At 46.8% G+C, this 26,082-nt stretch overlaps 1 protein-coding gene across 1 annotated transcript in view; it reads right to left on the reverse strand.

The window, feature by feature from the left end:
* Positions 1-470: 470 nt before the first annotated feature.
* LOC144112334 (uncharacterized) overlaps positions 471-26,082 on the reverse strand; it is a 36,828-nt gene continuing 11,216 nt past the window's right edge. Inside the window, exon 2 of the mRNA XM_077645190.1 lies at positions 471-5,038. Coding sequence (XP_077501316.1) covers positions 4,161-5,038 — 878 coding nt within the window. The 3' untranslated portion in view covers positions 471-4,160. The remainder of the gene's footprint in view (positions 5,039-26,082) is intronic.

The raw sequence follows: 26,082 nt of genomic DNA on the forward strand, positions 1-26,082 counted from the left end.
TTTTCTTATAGAGGTGCTGAATGTAACGGACGCCGGACAGATCCATGGCTGCGAGTATGAGCCATTAAAGGCTTTCTCCTTAAAATTCAGGCTATAGAGACAGTGCCAAGCAGCCAATTAGGCAAGCAAAACAAAGTTCAAGGCACACTGTTGTGTAATTCGTCAAATTCTCTGCTTCTACCAATCAAACTAGACTCCAATTCAAGTACTCTCGGTAGTGACTCATCCTTGCCTTCAACTAAACACGTATAGCCGTCACAAAAGTGCACAGCAAACCTTCCACTCGCAAGCCTGAGTGTGAGGCAGAATGAAGGCATTTGTGAATATGCTGACCTGTGTTCCTACCATGCATATGTGCTCTCGCAGCTCTGCAGAAATGCGAAGCACCTTGCCAAACCATGCCGGAAGGGGGTGGAGTTTGACGCGTTGTGAATGGGACACAGCCACAAATTCAGGTAAAAACAACACATATTTCTATGAAGACACACGCAGGCAAATTAAAAACCATACTACATTAATCAAAGACTGCCATGTGATAGATACTGTAAACACGTGTATATAGTGCTCTCTATTGTCCGTAATTGTAATCACTTGTATGTGTGTAATCTGCATACGTACAAGTGATTACAATTACGGATGACAGAGCACTATATACATTTACAGTCTTCCGCTGAACTAGATGCAAATTGAACACATACACTAGTGGTTAGGATTAAGAATGTCAGATAATAATTAGAATGAATCGAAATGTTCACACTGAATACGAATTTAAAAACACACAATGATCGCGACGCAGCGGCAGTCCATGCACACAACACAGCGGTTCTCAAAGGCAGTGGCCCTTTCGGAAAACAAGATGTGAAGGGTGATGTGGTGTCGTCACCATGTTATAGTCCCAGGAGTGCTTGGCAGTGGCACACTTTCACACAACTTTGCCACTCCTTGGCCTTCCGGTGCAGTGGAGTGCAGGTGAATATGGTTGGTGGTCGTGGTTGCGGTCAATCTTGTGCCAGCTAAAAAAGTTGACTCTCGTGGACGCTCTTTTCCCCCAGTCACCTCACCCGGAACCCTCACGCACTTTCACACACCACTCTGCCAATGCTTCTTTCTACTGCAGCGGTGTGAAGGTCACTTTGGTTGGCAGCCGTGGTTGGTTGACTCTCTTCCCTCAATCACCTCACCCCTGATGCCTTGCTCACTTTCACACAGCACTTTGCCACTACTACTTTCTGCTGTAGTGGGGTGAAGGTAACTCCGTTTGGGGGGCCATGGTTGGGGTCAGCCTCGTCCAAACGAAAAAGTGCACGACAGAGACCTAAATCATAAAGCTTAGGGCACATATGTTGGAAGCGAATGATGCCTACATATGTTTAAATAAACATAGCTGGATAAATGCCACGTTTATGACATGTAATGAAGACAAAGTGGTCGATCATTTCTGAAACACCTGTTGGTCCGCGGGTGCAAGCACCACTCCTACCAAACAAAAGCTTGGCAAAATCAGTTTGGCTTCGTACTTCAACTTGAAAAAACCAGTCACAAGAGACAAAAGGAGTGTTCACGCCCCAATGACCAGTCGTGGCGTGAACACTCTTTCTCTTGTACCTTGTGACTGGTTTTTTTTTTTTTCAAGTTGCAATGTACCAACTGGCCCGCATTTCAAACCTTTTTGTACTTCAACCGCTTTTAAGCTCTTGTGCCAGATGCAGCACTATGCTGCTGCACTTGTAGTGCCTGCTGAAATCGAAAGCACACCAGTATAGCACACAAGTATTTAGAGGCCTTACTGAACACAAACACTATAATGGCAGAGGAACCTCACTCACGCACCATCCATGCTACCACCGTACCAGACTGCCTCGCTACTCGACACAGCCCCATTCCGAGCAACACTAGTCTATAAACCTGCAGACGACTAGCTTAGCAACACACACTACCAGCATCCAGAGCAGGCCACCACTATCCACAATCTACAACAACCCACTGTTTTATGCTACAGAACACTCGACTGCACGAGCGGGCCATACGAGTACCAATGCAGGCGCCTCTCACTGACGCGCCATCCATGCTACCACCGTACAAGACTGCATCGCTACTAAACACTGAGCCCCATTCCAAGCAACACTAGTCTATAAACCTGCAGACTACTAGCTTGCCAACACACACACTACCAGCGTCCAGAGCAGACCACCACTATGCACAATCTGTAACCCACTGTTTTATGCTACAGAACAGTTGACTGCCTGAGCAGGCCATACCAGAAGCAATGGAGGCGCCTCTCACTCACGCACCATCCATGCTACCACCGTACCAGACTGCATCGTTACTCGACACTGAGCCCCATTCCAAGTAACACTACTCTATAAACCTGCAGACGACTAGTTTAGCAACACACACTACCAGCGCCCAGAGCAGACCACCACTATGCATAATCTGCAACGCACTCTATTACGCTCGAGAACACCTGATTACCACACTACGGGAAGAATACGCAGCATGAAGGATATGACTGTTCCTATTGTTTTATTCAGCACAACACTATTTCTACCCAGACAGCCTACATGAGCAATGTTGGCACCTTACGTGCGCAATCCATGTTACTTCGTACCAGAGCAGAGTGCTCATTTACACTGTGCAATTACATGTTGCAATAATGGGCAGACCTGGTGGTTAGTGGAATAAACAACTATTCCTATTAAAATTTACAGCCACACTGCATCATCATTATATGCTGCACAGGAACGCACAGGCAGTCCGTACCGAAAATCTGGAGGTTGAAGCAACACACGACTACATATATCATAAAAAACCTCAGTATACATTTCCCCCTATTTAATTCCCAGTAAAACGACGCGCGATGTAAGCCGAAACTACTTCCTGCAGCATGTGTTATAATTAGAGCAAAGTTATTATGACACTGAACTGCATGCCCAAACTGCATACAGCACTAAAATTCATGGTCACTGTTGGGATGAATAACATGAACCTCTACATCATCGAGAAGCATTTGTTTTAAGTAGTCCTGCTGCAAAACCGTCGGTGCTGGAAAGCATGCAGACGAAGCAGATGCAGAGGTGCGGTTCTTTCTGGGCCAATAATCTGGCTGCTTCTCTAGTATTTTGTTACTAGGAGTGGACTTCGGTAGTGATGGCTGCTTGTCTGGGAATTGTTTAACAGCTTGCCTAACTTCGTGAAGTTTCTTCATCACAAATTCTACCCTTGACGGATCAACTGGGGCCTCTTTGTTCATGAGGTCTTGTAGAATAGCTGCAGTCAGGGTGCAAACGCCTTCCAGGTTAGAATTTTGTGGCTGAGGGATAGACTCAGCCTGAATGCTAACAAGAAGTGCCTGAGGCTCGTCCAATGGAAATGAACTAGTCTGCACAGAAGTTGAGGGAGGGGCTCCATCTTCATCATGTGGGCCCTGACACCCAAAATTTTGTTCCAGTTCCCATTGTGCAACAGCATGAATGTGCTTGCACAAACACAAGCTGTTCCCGAAGTCACTGCATGTACATTGGAAACTGTGGATACAAATGTTGCATTCCTGGCAGCTCATCCCGCAACCTGTGCATGCCGTGCACCCCTTTACTACTGTGTACTGATGTCTTAAGGACTGAGACTCCACAAGCCAGGCACCGTCAAGTGCTTTGCAAACGCTAGATTTCGATATAGTTACACCTGCACAATGCCTCTTGAAGTTGTCAGCTGTGCGGTGGTCTGCCTTGGGCCTCACCTCAGAAACAAGCTGCTTCAGGAGCCGTTCATTAGTGAATTGCCGCAAAGTAATCAACAGCTTGTCTAACCGCTTGCACTGCAGCCTCTGCAAGTAAACAGTCTTCAGTTCATTATGCACACTCTCCAAATGGTTGTTAGTAGTGAGGTTGCTACCCTCCCTATAGCAGAGTGCCCATTGCTCTGGACGGTTGCATAACACTTTTCAAAGTACTCAATAAAGAGACTGAGCTCAACCACAGATTTTGACGCCAGAAATTTTGCAAGAATAGCCTCAAATTCTGGCACGCTTGGGCAAAGCATCAATGTGTGCAGAGTTTCCTTGACTACTTTATGGTTTTCTCTGCCACTCACTTTACTGACATGAGAGTTCCAATTATGCTTCACATGCCAAGTACAGAGCACGCGTTTCTGGGGGCTCCCCATTACCCTTGCCCAAGCATTGTAATATGCTGGCGCACCATCTGACATGAAGAGCTCAGTGCAGAGTGCCTCACCAAGTCTGTCTTTGATTGCCTGAAAAAAGCAACCATAGTTTCCTCCGTAGTACTTCTTGAGAGCAGGTAGGCACATGGAATCCCTGACCAGTCTTTGCCAATTACAAGCAATGTTGTTAGTTGGAGGCCATGAGAATTAGTGCCATAAGTCGAGTCTATGGACACACTTTTCTTACCATATTCGAGCAGGAACTCCTTCTGAGTGCTATTCATAAGAGCCATTTTAAACTTCCCTATGCCTTGTTCTGTAAGCAGCTCTTTATTAGCATACAGCAACGCTGAGGTTTCCTGAAGCTCATCTATCCACGTCCTCATGCTGACAAACTCATCTGGGTCTTTCTGCTCCTCATATCCAATATGAAACTTGCGCTTTACATTGTAAACATCGTGCCTGTTCAAAGTATGGAGCACATTCAATTCATCTCCACCAGTTGCGTGTGCATCCAGCAAAATCCTTTTACTAGGGACTCCTAGGCTTAGTTTTGCTGCTATGGCATTCTTCTGAGTGGATGTCAAGCGCTGATGCTTCACACTTTTATCATGACCATAACGCTCAGCCTGGTACTCAACAGTTACGTTCTCACCTTCTTGTGTGACAGCCATAGTTGCAAAGCAGTGCTTGTTGCACTTCACACTGCCCACTAACTTTGGCTGCCGCTTCCCTTCTCCAGCTTTCACATGCATACCTGACCTATTGCACAACAGGCACATCTGCATTACTCCTGAGGATGAATGCTTAGGCCCACTAGATGCTATGAATTTCACTTTCTCCTTCATTTCTTCCATTTCCTTCCAGGCTGCAAAATCTGCAAACAAAAATACAAATGCACATATTTAATGAAGAGATATTATACACTGAGCAAGCTTGATTTGCTAACCCTTTAGCTGAAGTTCAAGATGTAAGGAAGCCATCAGAACATGGGCTAGAAGTGATCGCTCAAGGCTCACTCAAAGTTCGTAAGGCCCACCTACCCCACCACCTGCTTGACTTCATATGTGACATATTTTAACTGTTCTGATGTTACTAACTATAACCTACCTTGCCTTTTAAAAGCGGTGCAGTACAGTTGTGTGAGTTATGGCTGCCATACGTTTCAAAAGTCTAGCAACCTAATGCAAGTTATGAGAAATCAAAAGCTGAAAACACAGGCATACAGCACGATATACTAAAGGTAACCACCATATAACTATTAAGCACGCCAGAAATCCTTGCATCAACTACAGGTACTATTGCACTGAATGCATAGTGCTTGAAAAAAAATTCCGTTACACACAGACGTGCGGGCAACATTTCTCTTAATCTATAGGTAGTGGATATGGCACTTGGATGTGCCGCTGGAAATGCTTATCTTTAAATAATGGTGTTTGGCTGAAAAACATGTCCAGCCCTGCCGTGATGGTTCAGTGCTTAGGGAACTGGGCAAGGCTGACTCGATGCCAGCCATAGTGGCCACATTTTAGTAGATGTGAAAGGCGAGATACCATGACAGCAGAAATCAGTATTCCACTGTGTCGTCCCTCATTGCTAGAGTTGCCTTGGGACAATAAGCCCCACTTAAAAAAAGGGGGACGCTTCACGTCTACCTTTAAAGGATCCCTAAGAGTGTTTAACAAGGTGGCTATGAAATGCGTGCAATTATGTAGGGGATAAACTTGGGTGTGCAGGGTGCACTCAAGTCCTCAAAAAGAAGCTGACTGTTTACAACACATCATTAAAAATCCCAGCTTTTGCACAGCACGGCAGTCAGGGAACGCCGTCACTAGTTCACCAGAGCCGCAGCGAAGAAGGCGAGGTGCTTGCCTGGCCCTGGCAGAATGCATTGTGTGCCCTTCCCACTCTGGTTTGCTTTCTAACCGCAGTGGGGCAGCAAGCGGCAAAGAGAAAAACTAAAGAATGATTTACCAATGCGAAATCAAATGAAGAGCATTACCTAAGTTGCTTTCACCTTTGCTTTCGGCAAATTTGGATAGCGATGTGTACACCAAGCAACGATGATTCTTTCGGTGCCGCTGGCATCCTTCTGCAACCACTGGTTCACCCACCACGGTCCTCTAAAAGCTGCCTCCATTACGGTTTCGAAGACCAAAGGTTATGGGTACGAATCCCCCACACACACCGGGTTTAAACTCAACTAACAACTTTGTGTGCCGACTCATGCCATTCTGTTTGCCACACTCTGAACCCTCTGTGTCAAACAGGCGGGCCACGATTTTATCACCAATGGTGATCCCATGTGGCACCAGTCTTGGCGCCCGCTCAGACGGTACACATATAGCAGAACGCCAGTATAGGATATAATCCAGCCGCTGTGCCGGCTCGGCAACTGCAAGCGCGCGTGATCACGTAGTGGGGTGTCACATTTTGCTGAATTGAGGTGTTACAGCTATGATCACGCTATTTAGCCCCGCATCTTGAAATCTGAGAGCAGACACGAAACAAGCAATTGGAAGTAGTAAGAACTAACACTGTTAAAAGAATAACCAAGTGTGCAGAATTGCCTGGTAATGCATTGCGGGTGGAGTGCAGCACATGTCTATAATGTGATTATTTCTGAACTTCACTCTGCGCGTGATTTGAGAGGGAAAACGCAGAGGTCATTTTTAACTGCAGATATCTGAAGAGCTACAGAGCCTAGATGAAAAATTTTCACGGAAGGATGATGCGTGATTCAGTATACATCATTACCATCACCTATTTTTACCCCTTTTCACTTACCGTTTAAGGGTATGATGCAACAATAATGGCCACTGTCTTCACCTCACCTTGCCAAACCATGTTCGCATACACGCATTTTGCTACTAATTTAATCACTAATCTCTTAATTTGTGCCTCTATTATCTCACACATACTCGTAGTATACGCTCGTAACATACATCATATGAAAAACAGCTCGAACAGATATAATAATAATAATAATTGATTTTTGGGGAAAGGAAATGGCGCACTATCTGTCTCGTATATCATTGGACATCTGAAACGCACAGTAAGGGAAGGGATAAATGAGAGAGTGAAAGAAGAAAGGAAGAAAGAGGTGCTGCAGTGGAGATCTCCGGAATAATTTCGACCACCTGGGGATCTTTAACGTGCACAGACATCACACAGCACACGGGCGCCTCAGAGTTTTCCCTACATGAAAACGCAGCCGCCGCAGTCGGGTTCGAACCCGGGAACTCCGGATCAGGAGTTGAGCGCCCTAACCGCTGAGCCACCGTGGCGGGTACCGAACAGATATGGAACCCCGTTTTTCACCAGGGATGCATACCAACGTGCCTAGGCCACACTGTTGTGTTAAAAAAGTATGCCTCTTAGGAATATGAGAATATGATTCCCACTGCTAGGAAAAATTTGATCGCCTCCACCTGAGACTCTGCTTGCACATTGATAACTTGTGGCGTAGCGAGCATTGTGATCTTGTAGTGCTTTCAAGCTACACCCCCTACGAGGACTTGGAGCTACCCGAGGACTTGGACAAGCCAGGCTCGTAGCAGGCCGACAGCTATTTATGCTTCATGACTATGCTGTTTCATACATCAAGTGCAACGAATCAAAGCTACCGCTCTTGTTTGCACTGCCTACACCCACGACCAAAAAGTAGTAGACACTATAACATAGGAAATGCTTTGCCTGCAGGCTTACTACATCCAAGAAGAGCTTCAATTGGGCCTAGTTGATTTGTAATCTTCGACATTGCTATTGCGCTACTCATGGTTTACACAAACAAGAATGACACATACAGACAGGGCGCAAACTATCAACTGATTTTATTGCGTGGGAAATTCGATTTCTATGAACTGTTAAGATGAGAAAAGAAGGGACACAAAAACAGGTAGCTTCATAGAGATGAGTTGTCTAATCTTCTGCTGACAGGCATGTGTGGAGGATGCAGTCTTTTCACTTCCTTAAAAAGTTGATCTCTCGCTTCGTCAGCGCTCCCAAAGGGTCGCTTACGCAAGTGCCTTCCTTCTCAGACGTCATGCGAAATGCTTCATAAAGCTCCCTTTGCATTTTATCTTCGGATCGAAGGATGACAGTGGTGCTATCAAGAAATGGCTTAGTTTTTGCACTTGGAGCAATGCGCTGCCAGATTACCCGATGCCGTCTGTATGTGTTGTTCTTGTTTATGTAAATTATGAGTAGCGCAATAACAATATCGAAGATTACTACATCCCACATTCGTCATGAACCCAATTAAATGCACTATTACTGCTGACGACACAGTGTCACTTTCTCATGCCTTAGACCACTCGGTCAGAGAACAAGTGCGGAGTAACACACCTCCCTTAATTTTTACGCATGGACAACTTCTGTACCTTTCACAACGTTGCACCTGATGTATGAAACGGAATATAATCCACATCGTCGTATGCTTTGTGGCCCTCCTTTCTGTGTCCGATTTGCACCTAGTACAGCTTGTCGAACACAAATTTCTTTTCAGGCGACATACGGTTCAGCCAAAGACCATTTTGGCTGAACTTTCAAAAGGCAAAAAGGTGTCCCAGAAACTAAACGAGAACCTAGGTGTTGGGGTCCCGCACAATGCAGGACTGCTGGAATTCAAGCCGCACATAACCTACGTACAGAAAGAATTCTGGTGCAATGTTTAACATTGTGTTCAGCTGGCTTGAAATTTCTCTTAACAAAGAACAATTCACATCCTGCCTTGAGATCATGGTGCAAGAACTATTTAGATCTTGATACCACGGCCAAAAGCGCGACCAGAGCTTGTTTGCCAATCATGTTTTTTTAGTGCAGAATAACTGTGCCACAAGAAGCAGGCCCATCAAGTCATAGTGGCCGTCACCACTCGGTGCAACAGCGTGTACATATGTGTGCAGCACGGACATTAGTCAGTACCTTGTCATTTTTCTTTACTTTGTGTTCTACTTGCTGGGACTACATGAATGGGCAGGAAAACAGCAAGAAGAGTTCTCGTATTTCGGTGCTTACCGTCGAAATGCATTTATTGCAATTTTTTTGTTTTATCCTCATATGGCAGCTAAGAACATGATTAACTATGCTGCCAAAAAAAATTTACCGCAATGCATGCACTACTACATTCATTCAATCAGTCAGTCTATATTTTGCCCAAGCAAAAGGCAGATGACAGAAGAAAAGTCTGTGATGAGCATGACTAAAAAGGCTAGATGAGCCAAAGAGCCTTTATGCATGGCCAGGATTCTGGTTCATCCGCTCCTAGTTCACAACGCCGCCACCACGGGCCGCATGAAGTTGAGCTCCTCCTCCTTCTCTTACATTCTTCCTCCCGGTTTGAGAGAGAGACGCTAGTAAGCTTCGCCCATTGTCCGCTTTGTGTGTCCTCCCCTCAAGCCAAGCTCCTCGGGAGGGGGGCACCCTTCGCGTTTGTTTTTTTTTCCACCCAGCGTGTTCGAAACGGGCTGACTGTGCGGCTCCCCTAGTCTGTTCCTCTACTGCGGTGCAAGAAAAGAAAGAAGTCGGGTTGGGGTTGAAGCGGTGTACACGCCCCGTCTTTGTCCGACTTTGAGGGGCCATTTGTCAAAAACTACTGGCGGTATATATGCACATCTCACAAGATATGGCTAAACGTTCCAGAATTGTGCCAAGGCCCAGCTATCACTCATTGAGTCCAGAGCATAATGCGTGGAATAGAATTTTTTTAGCGCTGCACCCAACTTCTCCCCGTGGGACGGTCTGTGTCTTCATGGTAAATGGTGTTTTGCTGTACAGAAAATCTGATGACTGGTGACAGAACAGAACTAGCGGCCGTATAAGCATCAGTAAGAACCTTGTGTTGCGCATTTGTTTACACGTCAGTGTTTTTATTTTTTCGAAAGAGGTTGCAGTTATAACCTGACTCACCATAATTGTCAAGTTTTTTCGCAACGGGGAAAAAAATTACGGACAACAATTAAGTCTACTGACGAGCTGTGAAGGAGAAAGCTTGCAGCGTGGTGTTCGGCTGCGGCGATGGCGTGCTGCTCTAATGCAATGGCCAGCCAAGCTGATCAGTTCACGCCGCCCGAATGGAAGTTGATGAAGGCGACGATACCCAAACCCAGCTCGAGCCCCTGTGCTTCCTTTTTTCGAGTTGAGTTGAGTTGTCGACAGGAGGACGAAAGGAGAAGCACGGGCTTGCTTACTGGCTCAATGCGGAGCCACGCCCAGCTGCCTGCGTGCTGATAGTAGGAGGTGAAAGAAAGATGGGAGTAAAGAGACAGAAGAAAAGCGCGCGCAATAGCCCGTAGGCCACGGGCCAATCCCGGAGGCAGTGCAATACCGGGCTGACCTGTGCCAGAGTGCGTTACGCCATGCACTCCGCCATACTTTCAAAAATATGCGTAACACCCAAGCCTCAAGGGCCCATATGAGATATTAAGCCAGGTATGTGAATGGCATCCCCCTTCGAAAGCGGACCGGGGATTGAGCCACACCCGAATACTCGATCCTGTGCTTCCTTGCTATCGCTCCCCTTTATATTTCTCCTCGATATCATTTCCCTTTCTCCTCCGCCGGCTGCAGCTCGGGTGGTTAAGATATTAGATAGCAATTGCCCCGGCCGGCAACATTATTTTCCTTCACTTTTGATGCGAAAGCTTCAGTATGCTACCTCGTAACGATTTCGCGGTGCTTACGGTTTTGACCTTCAAGTGGGCCAGAGGTCAGTCCTCTCACGGCGTGGTTCGAGCGTCCACCGATATATGTGAGACAGTTACTGCGCCATTTCCTTTCCTCAAAACCAATTTTAGAAACTAACCTTGAAAGTAAAAATTCAAAAATTGGTTTTTGAGAAAGGAAATGGCGCAGTATCTGTCTTTCATATCGGCTGACACCTGAACCGCGCCGTAAAGGGAAAATTGAGGGAGTGAAAAAAAAAGAAGAAAAAGGTGCCGTAGTGGAGGGTTCTGGAATAATTTAGACCACCTGGCGATGTTTAGCGTGCACTGACATCGCGCCCTATCCACTGAGCCAATGCGGCGGGTTCCCTTCGTGGGTGCGGAACCCACTTCGGAAAGTATTTTATTTACGAAACTTAATTTTTCTTTTTCTGATTAGGTCACGTGGTTTTTCCAAACCTCTGGGGAGGACAACGCCTGATTTTCCTCCTTATGAGCTGCTATGCTTTCGCAAAAATGAAAATATGCTGCCTTCTACTTAAGAACGGCGCTGATCATTTTACCTAGGCTGCTTGCACACAACATGTGTTTCCTGCATTTATACACAAGTATGGTGACAGGTTGCTCAGCGTACAAATTATTGAATAATACCATTTAAACGTGTAACCATTTTCGGGATGCGCTTGTATAGGAATTGTACCTGCATGCACGTGACTTTCTGGCGCCGTAGTTCACTGCCTTTTTCTGCATGTGTGTGTGTGTGTGTGTTGGGCTGAGTGTGTGGGTGTGCGCGCGCGCGCCACGGCAGAGTCCATTGCATGCAGTGGCGCAAAAACGCGGAGCTCCCACTTGGCTTGTCGCAAGTTTGGCTTGGTTAGGAGGGCGAGGGCCGGCTCAGGATGTGAAGCTTTTAAGTTCCATGGCTGATCACCGGCCTGTCTTATGACGTAGGGATAATGTAAACGGGAAATTCGAGAATGTAACATGCAACCAGATCCCTCGGATTTTTTTTTTTTCATCACATTACTTCGCATGAACATGTCCAGATATCGAGAACCACACGCTCGAGACAACACAGGCTTTTTGCGCGCGTGGTTTTCTTCCACCGGCCTTGAGGAAACGCGCGCGCCCATTTTCATACGACAGTAATTCATGTCCCCATAAATAAAAAGACATGCTATGCTTGATGAATCGTTTATCTTCAAGACAGTCACGTTTCCATGCCCGCCCCCCGAGTCGCCACGTGCTCGTTGGCCATGGCGGCCTCGTCGACGGCGACGTGCGCAAGCAGTCATATCGGAAAAGAGCGGGCTTTCTGCGCACCTATTCGCTCGCGTCAGCCGCCGCCTCATCAACCGTCGTCGGACGACGTGCGAAAATTATCTGGTAGGTCCACATTGGTGGCGGCGCTCACCATCGGGTGAAAATCGCCGGCCTCACGCCGTAAAAACGCCTCATGCATCCCGGCATTAAACGCTGTGGCTGAGCGGGGTTAAGATACTAGATTACGATACCTGGTGACATGACCAAGCGCCGTCACATGTCCGAGATGGGAGGTGCACTAGCGGGTGGCTGTTGGCTGGTTATACGGTCGAGTGCTCATTGCTCGCCGGGCTAAATGTTACGTCATGAGACCATGCGAAATAGCCTGAAATTTCGAATACAAAATATGCAGAGGACACCAAGCCGGAGAAAAGACCTGTTAATGCTATAGCATCATACCAACAAGACGGAGCTAAGTGTTCCCCAAATTTCTTAATTTCAGCGCGATTTCTTTTCTTTGTTCAAAAGTACTGCTCATAGTGCTGCCGCAATGAGGAGTTGTGTAGTCAAGTCATCAATGTTGTACTTTGCGATCGTTATGGAGCGCTTGGATTTTGATGTAGGCGAAATGCTAGTGGTCCGTGTACTGTTCGATTTCAGTGCATGTTAAAGAACCTCAGCTGGTCGAAATTTCCGGAGTCTTTCACTACGGCGTTCCTCATAGCCTGAGTCGCTTTGGGACGATAAACCATAAACCAAAACGCATGGAAATATTATACGGCTTATGGAAAAGCGTGATGAAGGAGATTCCACAATTATTTTTGGGTGTGACATAACTATGAGGGATCGGAAAGCAAGCATTGCTTTTTCACGTTGTAAGAACTCGCTCAGCGGCAGCTGGAGCTGTGATGCGCCAAACATACCTTTTCACGTATTTGAAAGCACTGCCTGACAAATGTTTCAAAGACGATTAGAGATCATATAACGGCAGCAATGCGTCCCATCCGGTCCTCTTCGTTCCTTCTGTTGTTTTTTGTAACTGATCTAAATTGGGATCCAAGTGGAGACACATCACTTATGTTAAAGCTGAAATTTACTAACGTACCCTGACGCCCGGATCTACATGACGTTACTCACCAGCATGGTGACGTGACTCGATTACGACCGACGCTGAATACCCCCGGGAATTCGGTCCCCTCGCCGTCAACTGTGAATGCTGAGGCGGCCGCAGATAGAACATGCCATCGCAAATGAGAATCTCCAAAAGGAGGCCATATTAGGTTCAGGAGTGAAGTTGAAAATAGCGAAAATTAAATGTAGCAATGCGTACATTCAGTTTAACTTCTTCAGCCTACCGAATTTCCTAACCTGTTGAATGTTTTGCTCAATTCTTTGTTCCTGTCCTTTTGTGCAAGTTGCAAAAAAAAACCGTGGTTTAGCTTTGGTTAAACCTGGAGTGACGCGATAGCTACAGCTGCCCGAGTGGAACTTGGTCACATGACCAAACACATGACCAACAACGTGATCAGCTGCACCACGTGACCAACCACGTGACAGGGTGGCGGCGCATCTACAGGGTGTCAACGCAGCCACAGGGTGGCGGTGCCGCCACCACCACGGCGCCGCCACGTTGAAGGCTCGAAATGCTGCTGTAATAATCGCTACAAAAACTCGTACAAAAAATCAAAGCGGCAGTTTACTTGACATGACAGAATACATTTATTATCGCATCACATCATGGCGCAGAAAAAGTCTAAACGATACATTTCGACAGTTTGCTAGAAATACACAATGCACTTATGCACAGAACCAGCTTGAGAAAGCGTCGGTAGTAAATATTAAGTATGGCAAAACTTTACACTTTCTACATAGACGTGTACCACTTGCAACCGCCACACATCACTAGGCTGGTTGTGAGGAAAGGAGAGGTGCAACATTCGCGCTACAATGAGGTCAGCCACATGAACCGCGCCGTTTCGCAGGGAACATAGGCAGCCAGAGGTGCACTGCGAAGGCATTTCAAGCGTGCACTGCAGTAATTATAAAACACAATTGGCCTAATCTTGATGAAACCCAAAAAACACAAAACAACACAGCGTGGCGCGACACAAAAAATATAAACATATCATACATGAATACAGATACAGCGTGTAAATATTGCACATCAAGGAAGATTATCACAAATATGGCGAAGAACGAAGAACATTTACTGCACATATAAGTCGCCACAAGCACAAACAAAGCATTTCACTCTCGTTTAGTCGTACCAGCGAGAATGCGAGTTTTAGCATTGAGTGAAGAGACATAGTAAACCGTTCAAGCTGCAAGTGTGCACATACTGCACTACAAAAATTTTTGATGAATATTTCATTAAAAAAGTAAGAAATGATAAAAACTGAGGCATACAGACTTGTGGAACATCGCGAGCAGGCAATTGCTAATTGCAGGCAATTTTTGCTAATAGAAGTCAAGTCGACTGCTGAAAACATCGTTTTTCACTTTCTTTGCGAAGCATTTCACGCAGTTTGGGAACTGATTTTACTTTCGTTGAAATGCCAGCAGCTTTCAATTCGGTCCGCAGTTCAACCGCGTCCATATCCTCGATGCAAGCGGGAGGTGTATCCTCGCGCTCCATTTCAGGAGCGCTTCGAGCCCTATTTGTGCGACTCTCTTCAATCATACCCTCAACCCAGTATGAGCGATCGTGTTTTTTGTACGCTCGACTTGTTGTTACGTGCGCGCTATTCTCAAGGCGTTTTGCCAGCTTCAGCGCATCGGCGGCCGCATTCCATTTATTGGATCTTGCATGATGCAAATGCTTCAGAATATCATTCTTTTTCTCAATGCCTTCGCTCGAAAACCACCCCAAACACTTGAATTCTTTATGCTTATTTGAGGCATGACAGACAAGAATATGCATATATGGCGTCATTCTTTCAGCCCCGTAACCCTTATGCCCTCGTTCTCCAAGTTCTAAGTACGTTTTATGGAATTTGGCTATTTCTTGCTCGATGCTTTCGCCGGTCGTGTTATGTTCAAAATGATCAAAAATTCGACTAAGCATTTTCCAAAGTGAGATGATTTTTTTTTCTGTTTCCGGGCTGCGTTTTCCAGTGAGCCTCTCTGGCAGCATTTCGAGCAGGCGCTCGCAGGAGTCTCCTTGAATACAGGTGAATTTTTTTCCTTTTCTTTCGTCCTGCCACAGTTCAAATTTTACACCACAGCTATTAATTGCCTGCACAATTGCTTCCACGTGAGTGCTCTTGGTGTTTAAGTTCGTAACTTTATCGCGGTTGTCTTTGTCCATTGCTTCGACAATCAATCCATCAACCAGGCGATTAACGACTCTAATGCGCATGTGTAAAATGTCTGGAACCACAAATGCAGGTTCAATGTTGAATAGGGGAACGACTTTCATTCCGAATTCTTCAACAATGCCGTCCTCCCTCATGTTTTTTAGAGTGCGCAGAAGAGGCGGCTTATTACACTCCTCTGTGTTTGCCCCTGCTCTGCTTCGTTCCTTTAAATTAATACGACAGAAAGGACATGGGTGCCTAGAAGACGCTGACTGCAATCCTTGAACCATGAGCAAGAATTTTAGATCTGAGCCCAGACAGACTATGACGGGAACTTCCTGTCCTTCCAGGCTGACACTGCCCCTTTTCACAACACTGTTAACTTCGTCTATCAAATCCTTCAAACTTTCTCTAATCTGAAAATAGTTTTCAGAGACTTCGACGACTGCGAGCAGGCGATGTAAGGTATGGCTCTGCAGCCTCCGGCTGCTGTCAATCAGGAGAAAAGATAGAGTTCTCCAGCTTGTTCGTGTGCTGACTACACAGCCATCTCCTTCTATTTTGACCAAAATTGGCTGCGACCTTAGCTGTTCTCCTGTCATACCTCTATTCACTGCGTACTCCGCAACGGCAGTTTCAAGTTCGTGCACAAAAGACACCTGAGCGCCAGCTGCTTTTCCTAGGGCATTAAACACAGCAGTGCTTTCGTCTAGTTTTTGCCTGTATGAATTGATGACACGGAGCGAGGGTAAATTAGGGACAGCTGAAGACATTTTTTCCCAAAAAACATTGCTTACAAAGTGGTTGTCTAAGAGCGCGGTGATTGCACGGACGCTTTTCTTCTCGGGGGAAGAAAGATCCTGATAGTCAGTTTTACCATTACTGCGGTATTCTTTTTTGGTTCCTCGCTCCACGGAGATTCCGTCAATGTCAGAAAAAGCAATTTTGTGCAGTAGCCCTCGAAGGTCTTCTAGAACCAACTGGCATAAGTCCAAGCCATAGCTTTCCAAAATTTCTTCTAGCCCTTGAACTATCACGCTGCCTACAGAATGCAGCTTTCTTCTATCGATGCTTTTCGAACCTTCCCCGACCCTTTTTCCGCAGTTGTTGAGCAAGCGGCAGTTTTTTGCCTGTGATGACAGGTTTTTGTTTTCGTTTTGCAGCTGAAGGCATTTTGCCTCAAAATCCTGAATGGACTTACGCAGTTCAGAAAGAGACCGTTCTGATACACCCTCCATTCGCTTCACTTCTTCTTGTAAAGCTTGAATAATGATGTCCTTGATACTGTTATTTGAATTTTGAACAGAACTTTCCTTATCGAAGGGAATTTTTACATGGCGCTCTTTTTTAAGGAACCCCTCTTTTGCTCGGCCATTAATTTTTCTGTACTGAGTATCTACCGAGGAGCAGAGGCTTCTAAATCTTGTCTCTACTGCAACCTTTAAACTCTCTGGGATGGACATGCCAAGTGGAATAAAAGATGTTATTGTCTCAAAATAAGATTTCTCCAAAACCGTTTTGTTGCTAAAGATTTCCAGAACTGTCTTATTTGTCAATGTAAATGAAATTGCACATTCATAAATCTCTAAGCGCAAAGCTCCCGAAATCATTTTTAAGAAATTCTAAACAACACAAATTGAAATGCAAGAATCAATACTATATCGAAAAAAAAAACAAAGTTCCAAAACGTTTGCTGGCAACATATATGTGAAAGGCGGAAGGCTCACTATTTCTGTGGGTTAGGTTCTGCAAGCAAAAACCTTCGACACAAGGAACATTTGCAGACTTTCCACAGGATAGCCGTTTGGAAAGAGCTTGCAAGCTTTCTGTCGTGTCACAGCAGCCTTCACACGCACTGGGAACTCAATTGCCACTACACTGCCAAGTTTCGTTTCTCGAGTATGCCACCCAAGGGAAGATTCAGCTTTGAAAAGTCTGACTCATTGCAAACAATCCAACCCATTTCGAGCGGCCTTCCTTTCCTACTGAAAACCCATCTAAAGATGTCCAGGTCTATGTTCACCTTGACAAGCCCGCTGGATCGACGGCTGTTGGAAAGTTTCTTTTGCACAGCGTAAATTAATTCCTCAGCAGCAGCTTCCAGTCGTTGTGGCGATGGCTTGCTTGGGTGCTTAAATTCCCGGAGACAGGCGCCGTTCAGATTTTTTCTTGGTTCAACGGAGCAATGCCACTTGGAATATCCTTTCCATTTTATAAGGTATCCCTTGCTCTGTAAAAAAAAGATGGCATGGTGAAACATTTAGCGCAAGAAAACTCACACACGCCGAGGAACGACAAAACGAAGCACAAGTGAACCAAAGAAAAGACAAAGGAAAGATATGTCACTACGAAATGAAGAGCCAATGAACTTGAATGGTAATTTATGCAAATGTTAACATATCCATTTGTGATGAAATGAGTGCCTTAGAGGACTTAAGTTACTGGGGATTGAAGGGTTTGCTCAAAATATTGACCGCGTTATCTACCTTACTGGACTCAGGCTGCCCGCTTAGCGCGAAAAAATATATTTATGAAAAATGCTTTGTCTCTGGCATCATCACTAAATTTGGAAGTCGAGTGTTCAAAACTGGCGGTAGTAGTAGTAGAAGTAGAAAACATTTATTCATAGAAAGGTAGGATAAAGAGGCGGGAAAAAACAGATTTTGGGTGGAGTCCTTATTTCAGGACCCCAATGTCCACCGCAGTTGCTCTTGCTTGGGATATCAGGCTACGCTGGGTCACCAAATCGGAGCTGAGCAGGGCAGACTCCCACTGTTCCTCGGATTGATGTTTGTCTAGTTCGGGGGGCTTGCTACCGGAGCAGCCCCATGTTACATGGTATGTTGTTGGAATTCCGCCACACCAGGGGCAGATTCCGTCGTATCTATCGGGAAACATGATATGGTATTTGTGTAGGTTTGGGAAGGTGTTCGTCTGTAGTGTCGCCAGCCCCTCGCCTCTGCCGCCGTTAGCTTCGAGTGTGGTGGGGGATAGACTTGCCTTTGCGTTCGGAGAAGGAGGAGGCGTTCGCCGTACATAGAGGGAAGAGGGGTGACGTCGGGGAGGTTAGTCGCTCGGTTGGTGTATCTCGAGCTAGACTGTCCGCGGCCTCGTTTCCCTCGAGCCCCTCGTGCCCAGGAGCCCAAGTGATTTGGTGCTTGCATGTGGAATTTTTAACATGTGGGGTAGTCAGAATGGGAGCGATGGAGTGTGGAAGTCTGCCAGTGAGGAAGAGCCGACACGCCGACTGGGAGTCTGTAACAATTTTTAGTCCGTTTCGCGTGGTATCGCCGTGCTGGATGGCGAGACCGATTGCGGCCGTTTCTGCTACTGTGGGAGTGCAGTTGCGTAGAGAGGCGCTGGCGATTTCCTTGAAGTTGGTGTCCAAAACTACCGCCACCGCGTTCGTGGAATTGGGGTACATGGCTGCGTCGACGTATACAGCATTTCGTGCCTGTCGGTGTGTGCGGCGCAGGTAGTCCACTCGCGCCTTTCGTCGTCCCTTTTGTGAGTCCGAGTGAAAACTGGCGGTATACCAATTGCGGAGACATTTTGTTATAGGAAGTCTCCCTGACTGCCGCGCTTTGGGGCCTCCTACTGTGCAATTTTACCAATTTCTCTAACACATTTTAGTCAATGAAAACCTAAAAACCTAAAGAAAACGTGATCAAGACACCTCTTAAGTTTATATTCCTCGCAGCTTATTTATATGCAAGCTAACATTATTTCAAACATCAATAAACAAATGCAAAAGAAAAAGGTTTGAATTTTTCTGGGCTCTCTTATACAGATAACAGCAGCAACACATACCAGGTGTTACAGAGAAGACTAAGTCATCATCAAAATTAAGCTTTCTCGGATTAGCTCAGCTAACAAAGCGAAAGTCGTCGGCGTTCATTGTGTTCATTGGTGTTGGCGTTGACAACTTTCTTGGTGATTTTGTGGAAAGGAAGGGCGCATATAACTGGCCACCTGTGCAAGTGGGCGCCTCAATAGCGCTTTGAGGTACGTGATGGTGGTGAGAGAAAGATGTGGGCTGCATGCATTAGCGCTGACAACGTTGTGGCAGACACGCGGCACTGCAGCAATAGGCGGCAGCCTGACCAAACTCTCGCGATCAGCCATCAATTCAAATGCCACCTGCCAGGGTGGGAGGTTGGGCGCACTGCTCATCCAGTGTGCGGAACGCACTCAACGCTACAGACGCTAAGCCGCGTCTGCTTGCACGATACATCACAGCTCTCGCTCTCTAACAAGGTTCAGCAGTAGTTGAGCAACAGCTAATATTTTTTTATCCAGCTGATACTCGGCTAGATAACGTGGTCAGGCAGCAGCCGCTGCACGGCTGTGGAGCCCCTGCGCAGAGACGGCGAAGACTAGGCTTGGCGGCGCGGCGAAGTCACTTGCTGGGTTGCTATGGCAGCGGCGCAGCAAGGACGTTCAAGATCAAACGTGAGGTGACGGCGAAATCGCTCCGACGAAAGCAGGAAAAGCTTTCGCTTTTAAAATATGGATTTTGCGGCATAGTATACCAGTGCCCGCAAACTGTAGCTAACCGGTAGTTACCCAGTAGTTAACAGGCAGTAAACCGGGAGGAAGCTGTTTTACTAATTCTGATATTAACTTTTAACTATTAGTTAGGCGCCTAGTTGCAGTTAGAGGTAGGTTACTAATATCCGTATCAGTTTTTAGAATTTCGAAAACGCGATTACCCTCATCGCAGTGGCTCGACAAAATTTGGCTACATCATGCGATGGCTCAGTGGTTAAGGTGCTCATCTGCTGAGCCGGAGTACCCGGGTTGGCACTCAACCGCAGCGGCTGCGCTTCTATGGAGGCGAAACGCAAAAGGCAGCCATGCGCTGTGCAATATCACTGCACTTTGAAGATCCCTAGTTGGTCGAAATTATTCTGGAGCCCTCCACAACGGCACCTATTTGTTCCTTTCTTCTTTAACTCCCTCCTTCATATCTTCCCTTACGGTGCAATTCGGGTGCCCGCCGAGATAGGCGGGACAGTTACTGTGTCATTTCCTCTCCTCAAAAGCCAATTTTCAAGAACCAGTTAGCGCCAAAATACATGCGCTTTCGAAAGCATGCAAGCAAAGAAACCTTTCCAGTGCGCGTAACTAGTCGAAACAGCCAAATTTTGTCGATCTATATGGCCAAAGGTAACCATGTTTTGGAAATTCTAAAAACTTATATGGCTATTACTAACTACCGGCTACAAATCTAAAATTACGACTAAGCGCCTAACTGCAATTGTTAAAAGTTAATTATTAAAATCTAGTTAACCAGCTGAATAGTTAAAACGATTCACCGGAAACAATTCACACTGGTAATACTGTGCCGTAAAAGCCATATTTTAAAGCCAAAACGCATATTTTTGAAACGTCTTCCAGGTAACACCTGGTATTCAGAGTCGCTCAGCTAATGCTAAGGAAAGCTCGAAGAAACAAATGCGCGCGCTGCAAATATTCTGCACTTGCAAGGTTTAGGTTGTCATCTGTTCTATCCAAACATATTGTTGTGCGCTTATTTTTATTCCTCGAGATGGGAAACCGAACCAGCTGCAGGTTTTTTTTTTTATGTGTCAAATCTTGCCGCTTCACTCCTCTGTCAGTAGGTATGATATACCGTTTTACATCGCCCACGAGCGATTCCTCTTTAATTCGCTCGCCTTGCATGCTTTGCATCATGTCTACTTGTGAATGACAACGTATCCGGTAACACTGGCATGGGTACATTAGTAAATAAAGTCCTCACTTGGTCTACATTTATGTTGAAAATGTTGAGCTAAAGTTATGAATAACAAGAGAGATAGCGCTACTTGTTAATTACGTACTTCAGAAATATTATGTCCAGCAGAAGGCGCCTGCTGTATTTCTGCATTATTCGGACCTTTGCATGTTATCTCTTTAAGCTTCGCTAAATTATCTGCAGTGCCTTGCATATCCTTTGGAATAATAATACATTTGCTCCGACGTCTCCCTGTACTGCTTTTTTCTGGCCAAATGTTGTAATTTTACCTAATAAAATATGAGAGCACTACATAAACCGCAATTAGCACCATGTAAGCAAGGGCCTTAAGCTGTTTGCATGCTATAAACATGAACGACCGGTCGTTGTGTACATTTTTTATGGTCGTTGTTTTATGAGGGTTTAACGCCCCAAACCGACTCAGGCTATGAGAGACGCCGTAGTGAAGGGCTTGGGAAATTTCGACCACCTGGGGTTCTTTAACATGCATCGACAACGCATAGTACACGGGGCTCTCGAATTTCACCTGCATCGAAATTCGACCGCCGAGGCCGGGATCGAACCCGCATCTTTCGGGCCAGCAGCCGAGCGCCATAACCACTCAGCCACCGCGGCGGCGTGTCACGTGTCGCATGTGCAATGTTGAATGCTAACTGTGATGGGTGGCAATTCTATGTAGTAGTAGTAGCGGTGATTTTATCCAAATAATAAAAAGAAAAGAAGGGAAAGATTTTTCCTGCTGCGAGCACCTGAGCTGGGGCAGCGCAAATAAAGGGATATCAGGCAGATTAGAGAAATGAAATAACTACAGCCATAAACTATAGGAGGGAGAGTGCTCAGGAACTATGTACAAGTATTATCTTTACAAATTCGCAGTTATATGTCAGAAAAAAAACGAAGAAATTTTGAGGACACTGAAGACTGCTTGTGATATCATGGAATGCGAAAGAATTAATGTTTAATCGTGGCCCTCATGGATAGCTCCAAACGAAGACGCGTCCTTTGTTTGTTCTTGTTCCCAGATCATTACCCGCCGCGGTGGCTCAGTGGTTAGGGCGCTCGACTACTGAGCCGGAGTTCCCGGGTTCGAACCCGACCGCGGCGGCTGCGTTTTTATGGAGGAAAAACGCTAAAGCGCCCGTGTGCTGTGCGATGTCAGCGCACGTCAAAGATCCCCAGGTGGTCGAAATTATTCCGGAGCCCTCCACTACGGCACCTCTTTCTTCCTTTCTTCTTTCACTCCCCCCTTTATCCCTTCCCTTACGGCGCGGTTCAGGTGTCCGCCGATATGCGAGACAGATACTGCGCCATTTCCTTTCCCCAAAACACCAAAGCGTGCTTGTGGCCTCGAGCGCGTTTGGTTCGCAACCTAGTGGTTGTGTCGAATTGTGCCTAAGCCTCTTATCTTCTTTAATCGAAACGATGACCCCACACTGAATTTCCGTGACAATCCTTCCACACAAACCAAATCCACAGTGATTGCACACGCATGTAAGCTGTACGCTTGTCATGCTGTAGGAATTAAAAAAAAGTTACCAACAAGCTCTACAGACCGCCCTGAATTGTGTAATCAGGACATGCAAACAAACACAAAACGTAACATGGACCGAGGTGCTTAAAGAAATGGCTTGGGAAGGTTGTTACTTACCGTTTTGGCAATGACTCTCTCGACCAGGTGGTACATCAAAACTTCAGCAGAAGAAAGTCAATGGACGCAGGGAACTGGCTAACCAGATGCAGCTGATGACAGACAGTAGCGAGACAGCCAGGTCCTGAGGAGCTTAAAGGATGCGGGAGACGAGGGCAAGGTGTATGGGGGGCGATGGCGGTTACATGGAACTGGCTAAGGGAAAATCTTCCTTCATTGGCACCGCCAAAGATGCAAGGGATCTAAATCTAGCTCAGAACGATCTCCCATGGCTCCGGACCCTGGTTTTAAAGACCTAGAAACCCGGCCCACCTCTTGCATTGCCCAATCAACAGCAAACTAACCCATCATTGGTTTACAAACTTCATGGCACGCCCTCCAATTTCGGCAAGGTTCAAACCCTCTCCCTGAAATACATAGCACATCTAAATTGCTATAAGAAAATGTAATTCCAGGAATGAACCCTCGAAATGCTTGGGCCAACAGGTTTACGTGCCACGCCCCATTCTTCCACAGTATTACTCAAACTCTCTCCCTTAAAAAGTAAAAAGAGAAACATATGAAAATACATCAAAACATTCCCATGCGGCTCCCAGCTTTACGCCAATTACCGATATTCAACCGATCGCTACCGCTGCGAGTAGTAGACTACTCGTCTTCGGGACGACTGTTGACAGGCGTCCCCGCAAAATCTGGAAAGAGGCGCTAGCCTGTCGTTGCTGCCTCTGAACACGCTTCAGCGTTTCGTTAAGCAGGCCCGCTTCTCGGGACCCGTTGGTATGCCCCATCCTCTGACTTCGACGCCGTCGCGGCTTAGACGCGGCGTCTGCTTGCCGCGTCCGCGCTGACCATGCGCTATGCTACGCTATCACTGCGGTGGTTTCCTTAGACGGGCGAAGGGGGGCGGGCGGTTTCGGGAAAACGTCTTGGCTCCTTTCCTCTGGCTCGGTCTTGGCCTTCTCCGGTCTACGCCCGCTTGCCTCGCCATGCACGCTTCCTGCTGACGGGGATTAACAGGGAAATCGCCGCATCTCGGCGCCGGGCTGTCGACAAACCCTCGGATGGTTCGAACCTCGGCTTTTTAAGCCCTCGTGTTGAAGACATCCGGGTCAGTGGCTGCAAACCATGGATGTAAGAAGCGGGAAGTGTCCCCAGGGAGCGATTAACATTCTTCCCTGTCTGTTGGATGTGCCACGACTCAAGTAGAAGCCTCCTGTGCGGGTTAGCTTCGGTTTCCAGTACATTAGTGCCGTCAACGTCCATTCGGTGGTCGCATGCCTCGCAGTGTTCGGCCGCAGCGCTGCGGTCACGGTTCATTTGTAGGACGTCCGCTTTGTGTTGCCTCGTCGCGGCGCGGGGCTGGGCGCGCAGGCGCTCTGCCGTACGCCTAGGATGTGCCCATCGAGTTGGGGCTTAAGGAAAACATTTCCAACACGCTGCCTTTTTCAGTGAGTGAGCAGATGAGAGCCACGGCCACTCGGTGACGCGGTTCCATCGAGTGGCCGCATTGGTACCAACCGTTGCCTCCACAAGCTGGTAGAACAGCGGGCTAACGGGGTCGCATTTTTTATTGCAGCACTGAGGCTTCAATTTTGGATTTCGACGTGGCCTCTTTGTATGTCTGAAATTTACTTGTCCTGAAATAAAATAATCGAAAATGTTTTACGGCCGCGAGTGAGTTTCGAACCCGAGGCGGCGAGAGCGCATACGTTTTGCTGGTTACTGCGTTAAGCGTGGCCCGCATGGAGTGTTTTTCCGGGAGATTCACCGGCGTCGGCGGCAGCGGAGCGCTTTTTTGCCGCCGTCGACTGCCACACCGCCGCAGCCGAACATTATGCGTCATAAAATACCAGTCTCTTGCGCTGTATTTTGGATATCGTCGTCTTCATCAGCTGCATCTATGCGCAACGGAACCGAACACTGAAACAGCACTGAAAACCGAAGTGCTAGCACTCCTAGTTGCAACTGGCGTAACCACGCTAACTCGTCCGAAATTGATTTTGGTGGCACTGTCTACCTGTGCCATGCGCTGTGCTTTTAACAAGGCTGGTGGAATTCCTTAGTTTGGCGGAAGGCAGTAAAGAATCTTCTGCAGAAATTCTGATGTCTTTTTTGGGAGATTTTTGTCTGCGTGTGGAGAAACCCTTTGCCAGGACTGACACATTAGCGGTTGTAAGTTTTTTTTTGTGACAGCCTGGAGGCAAGAGTGCGTCCATGACCTTTCCGGGCCGTTTTCGCAGAGGCGCCGACTATGTCGTGCAGCTCGTGCTTCGCACCATAGGGAACAGAAACATAGCGCATCCAAAAAGCAACCATGGACTGCGCTCCACGATTCGAGGAAAAGTAAAAGGAGAAAAAACAAGAAAGGCAGGCAAAGGCACAGCAGGAGACCCCTCCCCACTGTCCTTTTCTTCCTCCCTCTTACCACCCTGCTACCGGCTGCCCGTGTAGCTCTTGAAAAAGAATTTCTCCGTACCTATGCACCTGCTCAAATCATCCTTGGCCCTTTCCGTTACCGCCTCTCCACGTTCTTCATCCGTTTGATGCTGCGTGTTGTGCGTCTTGTTCCCGTAGCCTTTTTGGGAGGAACAGGGCTGAAAATTGTGCCCTAAGGGTAGGGTGCAATTCAAGCAAGTTTTGGTTAAGACGATTCCCAATTCTTGCATATTTGTTTTAAAATCAGCGACAACAGCAATGACACATCGCTTTGAGCGTGCGGCTCGAGGACGGTGTGTGATTCGTTCCGCAGTGTCGCCGTGTGCCCACTGATTTCCAATGGGTAGAAGTTTTCTCGAAGCCTGGCGCTTGTTTTCTTTGAGTTGAAGTGCTCGGAAAATGGTCTTCCACCTCACATTGTGTTGAAGAAAACACTTCAACCCATTGCGCTTGGTGCGAGGTTGCCAGTGCGCCATTAAAACTCATCATCAGCAAAAGAAAACGTTTCTACGCAATGGATACCCAAGATTCTTCACTCGATGTATCATCTAAAACTGAAAAGGATGCAACGAAAACAACTCGATATGCTTATGCTAAGGACACGCTGGTGGCAAAAACGCGTATGCAGTTAGTACGTAAAGGGTGTCTGCGAAACCTTGGCCAGTGTTCTCAGAAAGGAAGGGATGCAAACTACACAAAAGCCGGACATCATTATCGGAGGCCTCCTGTGCCACTTCAAAGACAGTCATCCCACCCCAAAAAAGGCCTAAAGGCGCCAACTCGAATGGCTCTTCCTGGGCGTACGCGCTCAGCGTCCGCGCTCTTAGCGTAAGCCGAAACCGGTCTGCGCATGCG

Source organism: Amblyomma americanum, unplaced genomic scaffold, assembly GCF_052857255.1.
Source record: "Amblyomma americanum isolate KBUSLIRL-KWMA unplaced genomic scaffold, ASM5285725v1 scaffold_65, whole genome shotgun sequence".
Taxonomy (NCBI): domain Eukaryota; kingdom Metazoa; phylum Arthropoda; class Arachnida; order Ixodida; family Ixodidae; genus Amblyomma; species Amblyomma americanum.